Raw genomic sequence first — 15584 nt, 5'->3', positions numbered from 1 at the left:
CCTTTCTGTGCCTCCTGCACTGTTTCCCGTGGCAATTATAAAGTTCATTTTAATCCTTCACTGCCAGATGCCTTCAGCATTTTTCTTAGTTATGAGGAAGCACCACTTGTTTGCAATCCCACGGGAATTCAGGATTTATATACGACTGTCAGGCCCGGTGTTATGCCAACCCTCAGCTGCATTTAAATAGGGTATTTGGAGCTTTCTCTGAAAAACAAACCAAACCAGAGAGGAAAAAAAAAAAAAAAAAAAAAAAAGACAGGGCTTGTGCTGAAAAGCAACATTTAGCACAGAACAAATCTATCTGGTGAGAATCTCGGGTTTACATACGTTATCTCTTCCACAGACTCTGTAAGGACATCGAGGCTTGTCTCTGATGCTACCGCTGTTGTTTTTAACATTTTAATGTGTGATACAGAATGGCTGTTTTTCATCCCAAATTTAGGTTCTCACAACTAGTGAGATTTCCTGTGGAGAGCCTACTCTGCTGCATACATTCCCTGTGCACATCCTGATGCTTCCAACTAATTGTGCAGCGAGCTCTGATCATCAGACTGAAGATCTCGTTCTGCCAGCAGCACATGATCTATTGGAAAAACACCTGTAGGCTTTTAATTGTGCTGGTCCCCCCCCTTTCCCATGCAAATTATGGGGATATTAGAGCACAGCTTTCATCCTCTGGCTGGTCTTGGCACAAAGCACAAGAGGAGCCACATCAAAATTCTCCCTTAAGTGAATACTACCCATTCCTGGAAGCGTTCAAAGGGCAGGTTGGATGGAGCTCTGAGCAACCTGGTCTAGGGGAAGGTGTCCCTGTCCACAACAGGGTGTTGGAACTGGATGATTTTTAAAGTCCTTTCCAACCCAAACCATTCTGTGATGATTCTGTAAGATAAACCTGGATGGTGCAGCATTTACAGCAGGGAATTATATACCTCAAGAACTGGGTTGGCCTGCAGACTCTGGTAGGAAATTCAGAAGAAATATATCCAAGTCAGGGATTAAAATTCCAATTTTTTGTGCCCTTTAGCCTCCTCCATGCTGGCTGTGGGTGCAGAGACTTTTCTAACAACACCTGGGACCCCATCTTACCTTTCCCCGCTCTCTTTGCCGTTGGCAAAGTATCCCCTCCTGTAGGCACAGCAGATCCCAAGGGTGATGAGCACCAAAACTGCCAGCACCACCAGGACTCCCCCGATTATCCCACCGATATTGAGGTCATCTGGCAAAGATAGAAGCCCCCATCCAGTATTTCTTTAAGGCAGCAGTGACGTTCCAGCTTTACAAACACTAAAAAGACACCTCCCAAATGTTTTATGCAAACCCCAATAATTTCCAGTGGATCCCTGGTTTCAAGACAAAATCTGTTCATGACCTGAACAGGGTTTTAATGTTTCCCTGGATTTTGAGATTATTTTTTCTTCCCCCTATGTCTGGGGCTATGAGAAAGCAGGAAAGACTTAACGGCCTTATGACACCCCCCTCCATCCCTTGTGGTGATGGCAATTTATTTATGGTGGTGTATCAACCAGCGTTGATGAAAACTGCATGTAGAGCTACTCACAGACTTCCATCTCCTGCTCCTCACACTTGGCAAAGCCAGCATCATTTGTTGCTATGCAAGAGTAACGTCCTGTGTCACCTTTGTGCACTGCATGGAAAACCTGCCGAGGAGAAAAGGATAAAGGGAAGGGAGCAGGACATGAGAAACAAGGCACTGTGAGGGCATTAAAATGTATCTAAAGATGCATCTCTTCTAGGCTTCATGGTGAGACATCTTCCCTCTTTCTAAACAGGTAAGTGGCATCAGCAGTGAGCAAAATCAAAGTACTGGGACGTCCTTCCATCAATCTTCCCTTTCCCAACTCACCCAGATCCTGGAACACCTCACCTTCCTCAAATTATTCCTTCCTTGAAAGCCAGGCAATGTTTGTTTGTTTGTTTGTTTGTTTTTTCTTTTATAATCGACCTTAAAAATAACCTATCCAGCAAAAGAAGTCTTGATGCTGTGTGTCAGGGCATTACCAGAGTGCCTGTGGCGGGGTTCAGGGTGTAGGAGGAGTTGTGGGGCTTCGCTTTCGTGTCGGGTGACAAAGGCTCGCTGTTGCGGTACCAGCTGTAAGTGGACTTTGGGAAACCTTCATTCTCGTGGCAGTGAAGAGAGGCTGACTTGCCAACAGGTACAGCTTTAGGCACAGTGCATCTGGGAGTCATGGGTTTCACTGTGGGACGACACAAAGCAGGTGAATGGCACTGCTGAGCAGAACTAAGTAATTCCTGACCTGCTTTCTATAACCCATGCTAAAAAAGCATCAAAACTCTCTGCTATTTCCAGTTGGGACACTGGAGAGAGCCACAGCCTCTTGCAGAGGTGTCTGGGTGTGGTGCAGTACCTTGGACCGTGAGCTGGATGTTTATCTCGTCGATGGTTTTGGTGTCGGAGGGCGCGGCCACCTCGCAGCGGTACGTGGCAGTGTCCATGCGGGTGGTGTTCTTGATCACCAGGGATGTCCGGCTCAGGATCTCTGCCCGGGTCACAAAGTCTCCTGACACAGAGGAAAAGAGGGAGGAAAAAAGCAGGGGAGTCACACAGGGCTCATTTTGGGCGTATAAATTAAGTGGCTGATCTTTGGAGTCAAGGGAAACACCTAAAAGGAACTTGATGCTTGAAAGGCCACAGAGGAAAGCAATGCTGCCAACCAGGGAAGAGGATGAACTGGAAAGCACCATTCTAAATCTCACAAAGAGTGGCAAAATCCAACATCCAAGACAGCCTCAGGCCTTGTCTCCTTTGGAAGATTCATTTGGATGTGGCTGTTGGTCCCATCTAAAGTGCTGGAGTAATTCCAGATGGAGTCAGGCCCTACTGGCACTGGAGTTTTCCTATAAAGCCAAGGAGCTGGCTTCTAATCTCATGCTCCCAGGATGCTGCAGAGCCCTGTGCTGCCTCAGCAGTGGGCACTGACAGCTCAACACACACATCCCTTCTGAAGGGCAGGGGGAGCCCTCGGATGCCACAGGGAAAGACAGGAGGGGTCAGTGCCTGGTCCTGAGAGCTCAGACACCCAGGGGCCAGCAGGCTCTGCACAAGGGAAGCTGCAGCCTTTGCTTTCCTACCCAAGGAGTATCTTTTACCTTCTCCAGCTCTCTGTGGCTCCCTACTGTGACCTGTCAATAATGAGAGCATGGAGGAAAGAACATCCTGCTCTCTCTCCATCCTGCACTTTGACTGCTGGACTCTGTTCCAGAAGAAATCAGCAGGAACAGGCAGAGCTCCTGCCTTTCACAGCCTTGTTTGTTCTCCATTGTGCTGCTTCTGAGGCTGTTTTGGAAACCTAAGAGCAAAGAATCTTCATACCCTGCATTTTATTCTCAAAAAACACGTAAGAGGTTTCTCCATCTCGGATTTTCTTCCACTCGATCCTGGGATCTGGCGTTACGGTGGATTTAATGATGCAGGACAGCTCAACACCTAGCAGGAGAAATAATGGGAATACAGATTAATAGGAAGCAGCTGTATTTTTGCTCTGCTTTAAGCAGCCTCACTCAGTGTTTTATTAGGAGATGCTGCCCACAAAGCAGAGCCTTCCCTTTCATCCGACAAACAGAAACACTGCTGGGTTCCAGGAGCTATTGGGGAAGATGGATTTTGGCCAGCAAAAATAATAGCCAAGCAGCTATCAACTGTGGAGAGGAATGAACACACTGTTCTCTGCAGGCTGTGACTTATGGCAAACAAGCCCTGATGACAGGGTGAGCCCACAGCACTGTCCTGCTGCTGCTCTGAGCTGCAACGTGAGTCAGGGAGGCACAGTCTCCCTGGGCAGTGTCTGGTGATGGGCTGAGACCACGATTCCTGGGGAGAAATCCAGAAAACACCCTCCCCTTTGAAGCTGGCACCAGCATCTCATCTGTACAGAACAGGGCATGAGAGGTGGCTTCCCAGTACCCCAGTGCAGCTTCAAGAGGACCAAGATAAAATATAAATCTCCCTACTCCCTCTTCAATATATTAATTGCAAGGCAACTGCTTTTCCTTCTTTTGGGATCCAGTTCAACAAAGCACTTAGGCAGACACTTAGCAATGCCAGTGGCTTGCAGGGGGCCTCAATAAACCATTTAAATCAGGGTGGAATAAAGACATGTTCTTAGGCACCTCTCTGAATCGTGGTCCTGCCTCCCACAAGAAACCAGACACCAATAAGAATTTTCCCCAATTGTTTGGCCTGATGCAAATCCCCAGGCAAGCACAGCCACTCACTTTGGAATTCCTGCACCACGGGCTTGGTGTTGCTGGATGTCAGCTCCACAGCCAAGAGTCTGCAGCCTGGAAAAACAAACAGAAGGGAATAAGAAATAGCACAGCTCATAAGTCACCCAGCTAGAAACACGCTGCCTGCTGAGAAATCATCTCTGAGGACTGGCTTCCCCAGATAAAACCTTTTCCTGGCTGCTAACGCTGCTCCAGCAGGACTAAGTTTATTTAGGAGTTGTGGTGTAAATACAGGAAAATATAATTGTTAGAAGTAGCAATTAAAGAGGAGGATTAACATAATGGCACAAAAGCGATGCCAGCATGAGCCATTTCCTTGTGCCTTGTGCTTATTTAGGTGGTAAAAGAACTCTGACAATGCAGGAGTAAAAGTCTTTATTTTGCAAATGAATTTGGTGGCCAGGAAAAGGGAGGAAGCAGAGCAGGCTCCAGAGATGTGGTCAGTGCCTGGAAATGAAAAGTGCCAGGCCTGGCCCAGAACACATGCTGATTACATCTGAAGGGTTTTAAGTGTGCTAAAGTAAAATGTGAGGCAGTAAATCATGAAAGGACAAAACAGGAGTTCAGCTCTCTGTGTAGAGCCCCAGCCAGACCCACACTGGGGCCAAAGCTCAGCCCTGCAACACTGAGACACCCCTTGTAGCATCAGCTTGCTTGTTCCCTTCTTGCTCTGAGCACCAACATGTTCCCAATTAATCCAGTCATTTCCCCTCCTTCATGTGTTGTTTTGTTTTGTTTTGAAAAATGTGCCTTCCACGTCCCTTCTGTTGTTCATCCCACCAGAGCAGGCACCAACAACACTCACGCTCTTCTGGACACCCAGCTCACCAACAGCTCCCTGGAGGGAGAAGGAAACAAGCAGGGAGTGCCTGGCATGGCACAGGAGGGAAAAAGTGAACCAAACACCTTCATCACAGAGGATATTTTGCATCTGGGTGTTCTGGCTGTTGCAAAGCCTCTCAGTCAGACTCTGGTGTTCACAAATCAGGCTGCTCCTGGCACGGATGGATGCCCACTGGCCCGGCTGGGCATCGATCACACAGCAGGTTAAAGATGATGGGAACCAGTGCCTCGGGGACAGGAGGTGCAGCTAAAGGTTAGGACTGTCTTAGGCAGAGTAAAACATCATAACAAACACGAATAGAGAGCAGGAAAGGCAGCTGAAGGGAGATGTGGAGAAAGAAATGATCTTCAGCATCGTGACAAACAGCTGGAAATTCCTGTTGCCGGCTTTCAGGGTGGAAAGCTTGTGGAGAGAGACCCTGACAAGGAACGGGGGGAAACTCCTCTGGTGGAGTGGCTCAGTCTAAGGCAGCAGCCTGAGAAACACCCAAGAGCTGCACAGTCACTCCCACTGAAAGCTTCGAGGGCCTCCAACACCTAAAATCCTTCCAGGAATTTTGAAATATTCCCTGCTGATTCCTGTCCCTCATTGTTTGCTTTCCTCGGAGCCCCAGTGCTGATACCCCAAAGACCACCAGGGAGAGCTGAAGTTTGGCAAGGTTTAGAAGCTGCCTTTGTGTACAAAAATCATTGTTAACTCACACAAAAGCCACTGGCTGATGCAAACTAATAGCTGGCCTGGCCAAAACCTTTGCACCTTTCCTCCTTTTGCACTGGAGGCAGTCGTGCAGCATTTGGGATTAATCCAATATTGAGCTAAGATGACAGTGCTCTGGACTGTGGTCTGGACTTTAATGTAGATATTTGGGAGAAGTCTCTGTTCATCATAGATTCATGGAATTGTTTGGGTTGGAAGGTACCTTAGAGCTCATCTCATTCCACCCCTGCCATGGGCAGGGACTCCTTCCACTAGCCCAGGTTACTCTGATTTCACTGATCCCAGCAAACCCCCAGAGCACTGGGAAGAAGTCACTCCCAGAAGACAAGACTTTTGGGAAAACCCTTTTGAAATCTTTGGGGGTATTTTCAACAACAACGTAGGGATCTTCACACAGACAAGGCACTTGGTGGCCTCTGCTGTTCCTGCTTCTGGAACCAAGAGAAAATTAATGGAGAGCCACAGAAGGCACCTTCCACAGCATCCCCCTGGTCTGTGCTACCCTATATACCTCTTGGAAAAAAACTAGAGAAAGAAGGGGAGGGAAAGGATTCTTCTTTCCTTAAAGGAAACTTGTACCAGTTTGGGTTTTGTTACGATTTCTTGCTTACACAACACTATTTTTCAGAAAAACGGGGCCCCATCAAAGAGACATCACGATGACAATCCTACTGAGGTACATCTGCTGCAGCTACAATATCAGTTCAGTTGTAGGAGGGGACAGTAAAGCCACAGTGTTGTGTTGCTCTGAGGGAGTTATGACTCCAGAAATGTTCACTCCAAGACAGTGGGACTCCATCAGCTCCAGCCCCATCTCATTGCTCAGAAATTGTTCACAGCAGGCTTTTTCTCACCCACTAAACACAAGAGATTCGGGTCCACCCTCAGGCACAAAGCAGGATGACAACAAATTTTAAGACAGAAGCTGAGTCCTTGGAGACCGTGTGAGAGGTTCTGACATTATTACGTGTATTGACCGTGGGCAGAGATCATTGGGGCTGCTTAAATCACTGCTAAGACAGATTTATTCTCCTCTCTGTGGCAGAATGCTGCAAGTAGCATGTTCTAAATTACAAGAAGGCGACAGCAAACCAAAACACAAACCTCAAGTGGCCACACAGACTGCAGAGCAGGGGCAGAATGCTTTTCTAGCTCTTCTTAGCATTACTTTTGGGTATCCCTTGTTCTCCAATCTCCTCGAGGCTGCAGGAATCTGCACCAAGCCAGTGCTCCCCAGATGTTTCTAAATCAGTGCTGGGGTGATCCCTGCTCTGTCCCATCTCCCTCCTGTGGGCAAACCTTTTCCCTCTGGTGGCCACATTTCAGGGCTGCTTTGTTTTGCATTTGTTAAATCATCATTAGTGCTTAAGCCAGCTTTTAAAAGGAGTGTTCCAAAGGTGTTCCTTTAGGCCTCTTTTAGCCCAGTGCAAACAAGCAGCAAAGGTTTGGTGTTATGTAAATCTCACTTCAAAGGCACCCAGGGTTTGGAGAACAGCAGGAATAGCCATGAATTCCCTTTCCAGAGCAGCATATGTGCCACAGTAGAGGCACCTACCATATCTGCATGTTCTACATCCCTGCATTCCTCCCAGATCCGTATGTTCGATATCCCTGAATTCCTACCCGATCTGTATGTGCTGCATCTCCCAATTCCTACCAGATCTCTGCGTGCTGCATCTCCCAAATCTCACCAGATCTGTATGTTCTATGCTCCTGAATACCTACCAGATCTGTATGTGCTACAGAATCAGCCAGACATATGGTTGAATCCCAAATGTCATCAGTCCTCCAAAATAGAATCCAGGACAAGGCAGTGAAGTCTATAGCATATTCTTATGCCACTTTTTTTTTTCTTTCAGCAAAAGAGATCCAGCCCATGCTTGTTACTGTGACTCATGTTATCTGAATCATTTTAAAATGCTATACAGAAAAAAAAAAAAAAAAAAGGCAGCTTTGTAGACAACTTGATGTGTTAAATCTCCTCTCTCTGTACTGTTCAAAGCCAAGCCTGACCTTCCATCTCCTTCCATCCCTGTCTCTGTTTGAAAACTCCGGGCAGAAACTTGAAGAGGAGGGGAAGTGTTCCTGAAGAACTGTAGGCAAAAGTGAAAGGATGACCAGGAAACAGTTGGGATAAGTTGCTGCCAACAGTCTGTGCTGCAGCATCGCTCGATATCGCGGTTATCTGATACGGTAATTTTAGTTAATGCACTGTCAGGCACAAGCAGTACAAAACCACGCAGCTGTATTTAAACACCTGCCCACTAAACCAACAAAAATATGCCTTGCTTGAGGTGTCCATCATCACTAAGCCCTTGCTTGATTTGCAATTCAAAGCGTGTCTAAGCCATGTGGGAATGCTGCGATAAACCACATGCCTTGTTGAGCATCTTGGCTCTCTGGGTGGTTACTCAGTGTAGCAGGAGAGCTACTGAGTGAGTGATATGTTGTTAGGTGTTAGAACATGTTAGCTGAACCCTCTGCATGTCAGCACCGTTTGTGGCTGCCAGTTTGGAGGTGCCCCTGGAGCATCACCCTGGGAGTGGAGGGGACAAGAGCTGTGAGGGGCAGCTGAGCCCAGCACTGTCCCTGCCTCCCAGGGGTTGTGCAGGGAGGAAGCTGATGGTGAAACGTGGGGGAAACACTCAGAGGAAGAGGGAGGAAGCCACGCAGAGCTGGGCTGGATAAGGCAAGGAAGGGGGAGGCCGGGTTTCTGCCCGCAGCTTATTTTGAGGAAATCACCATAAGCCCTTTCAGGAACATCTGACCATCTGCCTCGAAATATCCATCCTTTTGTCTCCCAGTGCTCCAGGCTCTTTATCCCCCTTCCTCTCTATCCCCAGTGTGTCTCTTTGTGATTACACAACGCAACTTGTGCCAGGTGGTGTAGGGCAGACAACACAGCATGGCACAGGAACGAGAGACCAGAGCGTGCTTGGCATTTTCTGGTTATATATTTTTGGGGATTCTTTTGTCTGTCTTTGGAGCTTCAGGAATAGCTCAAGGGACTTGTGATACATCAAGACTTGATTTATAAAGGGTGCATAAGCGTTTTGTAGCGCTCAGTCTTAACTTCCAGCCCCAAGGAGCTGGTTGTATGTTTGCTCTGTGGCAGGTTCAAAGCCCCTTGAAGCTGATAGAAGGGAGCTGGTCCAGTGACCTGAGCGAGCTGCATGCCTTTTTTATTCCATTTTTCCATGTTGTCTCCCCGAGATCAGCAAGCCAAGCCTGACTCCGGGGTGGGAGAACAATGTAGATGTGCAGCGAGCGATTAGTGAACAAAAGCTTAGGAGTGTCTCCGTCCAAATTAAGTAACAGATGGACCTGGTCTGTGTGGGAGCTGATAACAGTTATAAAAAGGCCATCACCAGACTGTGGCCAGCCCACCCTGGAAAAAACCCACTCAGTCGTAAATCCTCAGTGCTGTTATAGCTGCTTGTGCTGGTGAGGCTTTATTTTTACCAGCTATCATAAACCAGCACGGCTTATTTTAGATGCAGGGCTTGTACCGCTCAGCTAAAAGGGTGCCAGCTCCAAACAGGGGAGATGTGCCCGCCTGGGCAGGGAGCAGGAGGCATAATTAACCCAGAGAAGGCAAATGCAACGTTACAGAGCAGTTCTTTGGCATTCCACGTGGTCCTGGCTTTTGCTTTCCTCCTCTCTTAAGTAGCTGGCTGGTGGCCCTCTCTTCTGAAATGCTGATCACAAGGGTCTGGTGGTCCCAGCAGGACCAGGACTCTACAGGATGAAGTTGTGTGGAGGACCATCAAGCATTTGTGTTCATCTGAAGATGTAAGAACTTGGGATTTTGCCCTGAATTCACTCTCTTCCTGCTCACCAGCAGAGAAGGTGAGGAGATGCTGACTTTCAAATAGAGTATGTGCAGTTCTGGAATGAAATCTTAACCTGTTTAAATCTCCTGATTTAAATCTCCTGACTTAAACTGGGACCTTAAAGACCAGTCTGACTGCAGAGAAGGTTCATTAGCACCCAGGCCATGCACACAGTCTTTTTTCCCCCTCCTTCTTTTTTCTTTCCCTCTCCTCCTTTTCATCTTTCATTTCATTTTGTCTTCCCCCTTTTTGGACCGGGAGGATTTACTGTTCTACCTCCTAATCAGACAGCAGAGCACACCCATCCCCAGGAGTGAAACAGGTTGCTATTGAGGAGATTTAGAGCCCTCTTAGGACAAAAGCTTCTCTGGAAACCCTCTGCAGCCAAACACTCCCCCTCTCTCCCGTGCAGGGAGGGAAGTGTAGGTGCTGCCTGTGAAGACCACACAGAGCTTTCTGATGGTTTCCCCAAGCTTGGTTTCATCACGCTGGGATGCAGCTGCAGACAGGCTGTCTCAAATCACTATCTGATCAGGGCTTCTGGAGGCAAGAGTTTCACAATCCCTGCTTGCTGTTGTGCTCGTGGCACTGCGGCGTGGTTAGAGATGAGGTATCAAGGTCCCACACATCTACAGCTTTCACAGAAACGAGACAGCCTGTTCTCAGGAGCAGATCTACACACCACCCACTCAGCAGAGCCCTAGGCCCAGGCTGGGAGGAGGCACCCTGAGCCACGCTGTAGAGCTGTATGAGCAGGCAAGAGCTCAAAGTTACGGTCTTGGCCTAAGTCTGAGCTCTTGTGGATGTACCAGCCTTGCCCAACATCTTAATCTGTGAATATCTGGTCCTAGCTCTCCTGTTTTCCCAAGCTCATCCCCTGCTTTCTGGCTCTTCTCCTGGAAAGGACCGACTGTGCATGCAAGATGGGAAGGAAGCAATATTTCTGTGGATGACTAATGCCTAATACTTAAAAGAGATTAAGATGGAAGCAGCAAGAGCTAGAGAGTTTCCAGCACGTCAGATTGCGTCTCCTTCTGGAATATATTTCAGGCCATCTCCGGATCTAAGAGAAGATGGAAAGAGTTAGAATTTGCCCCTGAAAATCTGGGATGAAGGGTGATGGAAAGGGACCAGAAAGGAAGCACGAATAAGAACGCTGTGCATGGATGAGGCTGTTACTACCAGCCTCATTCATTGCTGAATTACTTCTACCATTCAAAAAAGAAAAAAAAAAAACAACAAAAACCAAAACCAAAACAAAACAACGAAACAAAAAAACACAACAAAAACAAACAAAACCCCCCACAAAACAAACAAACAAAATCAAAACAAAAAGATTAAAAAAAAAAAAAACCATGAGGCTGAACTGAAAGTCTTGTTTTCCTTGTGTAAGCAACAGGGAACAGGGCATGGAGCTTCTGTGTTGCATTAGATACCACTAACCAGGGCATTAAGTCCTGTCCAGATCACCAGATCACTTCTTAGGCCTTGTTGACCTCTGAGGTTAAGTCCCTTACACAGATGCCTTGGGATTCCAATGCTAGGCTGACTCTCCAGGAGGATAAATCAAAGGCAGGTGGCCTTGCTGGGTGTCTCTGAGGGATGGTCATCAGGCAGGAGAGCTTCTAATTACAGCTGCACCAAGGTTTTGGCAAAAAAACAGATGAGAAATACAGATTGCTTGACCAGGAACGTATCAAACCAGTCACACTGTTCTGAGCACTGGTCTGGCCATTTTCATTAGCAAATGGAAAGTGTAATTACACCTTCAACCTGGGCTGGCTCACAGACAATAAGGACCATGAAAATCGGTGCAGTCACAGAAAATGGCATGTGAGGGGAACCCAGGAGGTGAACTCACCCCCACCTCTGCTTTAGGACTTGAAAACACAGGGGATGCGGCTGGACGGGCCCCTGGAACCCCGAGGAACCTGTCCCCATGATCATCTTCATCTGTCCAAGTGCTGCACATTTCTCAGCTGAGCCTCAATCCCTTCAAATTCAGTGTCCCCTGTAACTCAGTCAGGATGTACAGTTCCAGCTCACTGGAGGAAAAAACTGAGGAATGAAAGCCAGGAAGAGCAAGGAACATGCTATCTCAGCCAGCAGTGGATATGCCATTCTGTGTGACCTGTTTACCAGATGAGAGTGCCTTGCAACAGCAAGTCCCAGGAACAAAGACAGTGAGCACCGAAGAGAAGTGGGAATTTTTGCAAAGGGCAGATTCGAAACCAACCCTTCCTGCCTATTCCCACTTGCCTTCCATTGTTTCCCAGCCCCAAGAACTGCCATGCAGGCACATCCTACGTTATTTCTCACTTCAGCAAGTCCCCTTCCTCCCCAGAGTGGCAGATGCTGATACCAAATTAGTGCAAAGTGGGAGGGAACCAGCAGATAACTGTCACAAGAGCCAGGGGCAATGGTCCTCCTCCCATCCTCTCCCTCCCTCCCAGCAGGACCCTCCCTGCAGCACACAGATCCTGAGGGATGTCTCCAGGACAGAGAGGGGTCAGCGAGACATGGCAGGGATCTATGGCCAGGATCAGGGGGACAGAACGAGCTGCAACGGGAAAAGGGGGCAAGTTCCTTTATTTTTGTCTTGTGTGGGAATTTGACTCCAGGATTGCTGAGAATCTCATAAGCCAGGGTGACGTTTTCCAGGCTCCGCGCCAGCCAACGCACAGACTCGATCTCAGCAGGTATTTGACTTCCCTGGGAGCTGGGATGCCTGGTACCTGCCTGACCCTGGCTTTTGATGAGGACACATATCTCAAAAGCTGCCTGAAATGCAAAGACAGGAACTAAGAGGATATGCTATCAGCACCAGGCTTTGCAGGGCTCCTCAGTGCCTGGCTGTGTCCCAACCATCAATACAGAGACTTGCAGGGCTTTAGCCTCTAATCCTCTATTCCTCTGTCTGTGACTCTAATCTCCTGATCCTCCCTTCTCCTCCAGCCTATAGCTTGACCAGCAGAACACGGATCTGAAGTTCTGCTTATCGGGGACCAACCATGTCATCTTCCTGTGGAAAATGGGAGTTGGGAAGAGAGCAGCAGTCAGCAGAGCCAAGAGTAGGCTGGAGAAGGGAACAGGAGAGGGCGTGAGCAAGCACACAGAGAAATCATTTATGACAAGACCGAAAGCAGCTCTCGTTTTAAGAACATTTCCTCCAATTTTACAGTATAATTTTGGTCCTTTTTTGTGCGTGTGTAATTCTAGCCCCGGGTGCGAACCACAGTTGTCTCGCTAATGCGCCGCACAAAACACGTACAAATGAACGCTGCGAGGCTGCAGGCACTGAGGGAGCATCCACATCTGCCTATGAGCGTGAGACCAAGAGCCTGTGATTCCACTGCCGTCATTCCAGGCTGGAGAGGTGGGGCCCTGCCTCTGTGAGGCAGCTTTGAAGCTCTGCAGCGAATCTGTCAGAACAAAGGATGTAGCTCTACCAAAGGGGGGGGAAAAAGGCATCCTGGAGACGTGTGAGTTGGGGAGACGTGATTTTGGGGGCAGCCCTGAATCACAGGAGCAGATCTGAGAAGACTTACCTTGTTAACGTCAGGCTGTGCAAACCTGCACGGGGAGAGGCGCCGCAGGGTTCAGCGGAGATTATTTTCTTAGGAAGAGCATCGGGGAATTAAAGGGAGCCCAAACGAAGGCACAGGCAGATAAAGATGAAAAGCGTTGACACAGAGAGCTATTAGGGAGATGCTGGCATAAACGAGCAGGGGAAGAGGGAGGGGAGCAGTGCTGTGTCAGAGCGAAGAGTGACGACAAACCCCAGCCTGGCTGGTCCCAGCCTGGATTCCTGACCAAGGCAAGCTTGTTTAACAGAGCAGAAACGAGCCTTGGCGCGGAGGGGTTAAGAGATTGCTTGTCCTGGGGGAGCTGAATGAGCCACGTATCTGGGAACTAACTTCTCCCAGGCCCTGACTTGTTTTCCTCTTCAAACATCATCTGCTGCTATATTTAGCAGAGAATTTTCTCAGCCGAATGCTCCCAGTCGAGTCCTGGTCAGAGGCCCTTTTCCCAGAGAGACACAGCCCCAGCAGCACGTGCTGGTCCCCAGTCAAGCTCAGCTCTGCCCCGCTGTCCTGCCAGCTCTGGGGGTTTCGTGCCACGCTGCCAGGTCTCTCCTGAGGAATGGGGGACAGTCCCCACCACCAGCCTGGTGCAGGCATATTAAATGCCCTCACAGACCCTAAAAAAGCCAGGGGAGGCTGCAACCTGGCCTGCAGAGTCAGAAACAGCTGAAGAAGGGGGTGGACTGGACTTGGCAACTTGGCTGAAGGCTTTAGGAATGTGAAGGGGAAAAAAGGTGGGAAGGAGATGGAAAGAAACGATTAGGCTGATATTAATAACAGGATCTGCTTCCCAGCACTGCAATCTATTTGGATTCATTCCAGTTCCTCCAAGGGAAACCATGGAAGCCTTTATTGTTCATAAAAGTTGCAACTAAATTCGGACTGTATAAACCTTAAGGAAATACCTCTCAGAGGACAACCCTGCCTTGGCTGCTGGAAACAAATGAGGTAACTCCCTTCCTCTTCTCTGCTTTTCTTGGGGCCTTTATCCCTCCTTAGCCAAAATCCCAACCTGTCCATTGGCCCATCCCTCCCTCCCCTGTCTCCTGAGCCTCCAGCACAGGGAGTTAGTTATCTGTCTGCCTGGGTGCAATTAGCAATGTGTCAGTGGATGTCTGGGGTGGTTCTCAGGGAAGCAACGCTTGTAATTGCTTTTTATCTACAGCTTGATTTAATACTTGCCTGCCAGAGATCAGCATGGAAATCAGAAGGCCAGATCAGGACACAGGGATGGACAAATTGACTAAAACAGGAACAAACCCCTGGCTTGCCTGTGCTAATGTGCAGTTCAAGCTGGGATCCCCGTGAGGATCAAGCCCTCTGGATGCCGGGGATGAAGTCGAGCAGCGCCAGGCACAGCAGAGCCACAGTCAGGAAGGTCCCTCTAACAATGGCCCCTTCTTGGTCAGTGTATCTGTTCCCTGTGTGTCTTGGAGTCATGTCAGTGAAGCAAACAGATTGGGAACATATTTGCACTCCCCACAGCAGTACAGAAGCCAGCCCTGACACACAAGAGCAAGCTGGGCTCTTTGCTGCTCCGTGCACCAGTGCCAAGTTTCCAGCTCGGCTTGAAACCTGTGGCCGAGCCCTCCTTTGGCAGGGTCAGGAAACACTCTGCTCTCAGCTCCTGCTTGGAGAAGGTTGGCAGCTGGCTCCAGGAGCGGGGAGCCAGGCTGAGCTCACCTGAGCACCCCTGAAGGCCCCCCAGGTGAGATTAAACCTGGCACGGTGTGGCTTTGCCCGGCCACGCTTAAACAAATGGGGCCCAGGACAGCAGGAACCCAGACAGATGCTGCACAAGGGCTCGTCCCAGTGGCAAGATCTGCCTTCAAAAAGCTTCCCTAAGCCCTGCAGGAATCCCAGGAGCCCCAGATCCCTCTCTTGACCCCCATGCACACATTCCAACACATGGCACTTAACCTCTGAGGCTCCTTTGAAAATCCCAGCGCCAGCGTTTCACGGATGAGTATGTTCCCCCTCACATCTGCCCCCTGTATCAGATGCTGCCAGCACCGCTCTCTCTGCTGGCTCTGCTCCCAGCTGAAGGACAGACAATAGGCATTTGAATCCAGCCTCCACTTCCCCTCCCAAACAGCCCGGGGGAGATGGCAGATCAGAGCTGAGACAGCGCTGAGAGCAGGGCTTGCCAGCCAGTGACAACTCTCTCGATCCCAGCCTGCCTTTGCTTTCCCTCCCAGTGCCACTGAACCACTGGCTGCAGTTGTCACTGGGCACACAGGCCAGCTCTGCTGGGCAAGTCTTGGCAGCCTCCAGCTTGCCAAACCAAGGGCATCTTTTTTCAGCACGGTGCTGCTGCCAAAATTGGCTGCTCTC

General features: G+C 49.0%; 1 protein-coding gene across 3 annotated transcripts in view; it reads right to left on the bottom strand.

Moving 5' to 3' along the window:
* Nucleotides 1–15584, bottom strand: part of JAM3 (junctional adhesion molecule 3) — a 30798-nt gene that overhangs the window by 3491 nt on the left and 11723 nt on the right. For 2 of the 3 annotated variants that reach the window (XM_050322858.1, XM_050322856.1), the window contains exons 2-7: nucleotides 4261–4326; nucleotides 3359–3472; nucleotides 2394–2546; nucleotides 2026–2222; nucleotides 1565–1664; nucleotides 1093–1222 (exon numbers count right to left, since the gene is read on the bottom strand). In XM_050322858.1, coding sequence (XP_050178815.1) covers nucleotides 1093–1222; nucleotides 1565–1664; nucleotides 2026–2222; nucleotides 2394–2546; nucleotides 3359–3472; nucleotides 4261–4326 — 760 coding nt within the window. Of the gene's footprint in view, nucleotides 1–1092; nucleotides 1223–1564; nucleotides 1665–2025; nucleotides 2223–2393; nucleotides 2547–3358; nucleotides 3473–4260; nucleotides 4327–7846; nucleotides 7869–15584 lie in introns of those variants that run through there. The other variant, XM_050322859.1, reaches the window with a different exon arrangement.

The sequence above is a fragment of the Myiozetetes cayanensis genome, unplaced genomic scaffold (assembly GCF_022539395.1).
Source record: "Myiozetetes cayanensis isolate MyiCay16 unplaced genomic scaffold, myiCay2020 scf29, whole genome shotgun sequence".
Classification (NCBI taxonomy): domain Eukaryota; kingdom Metazoa; phylum Chordata; class Aves; order Passeriformes; family Tyrannidae; genus Myiozetetes; species Myiozetetes cayanensis.
This window is presented reverse-complemented; position numbering and strand designations above follow the sequence as displayed.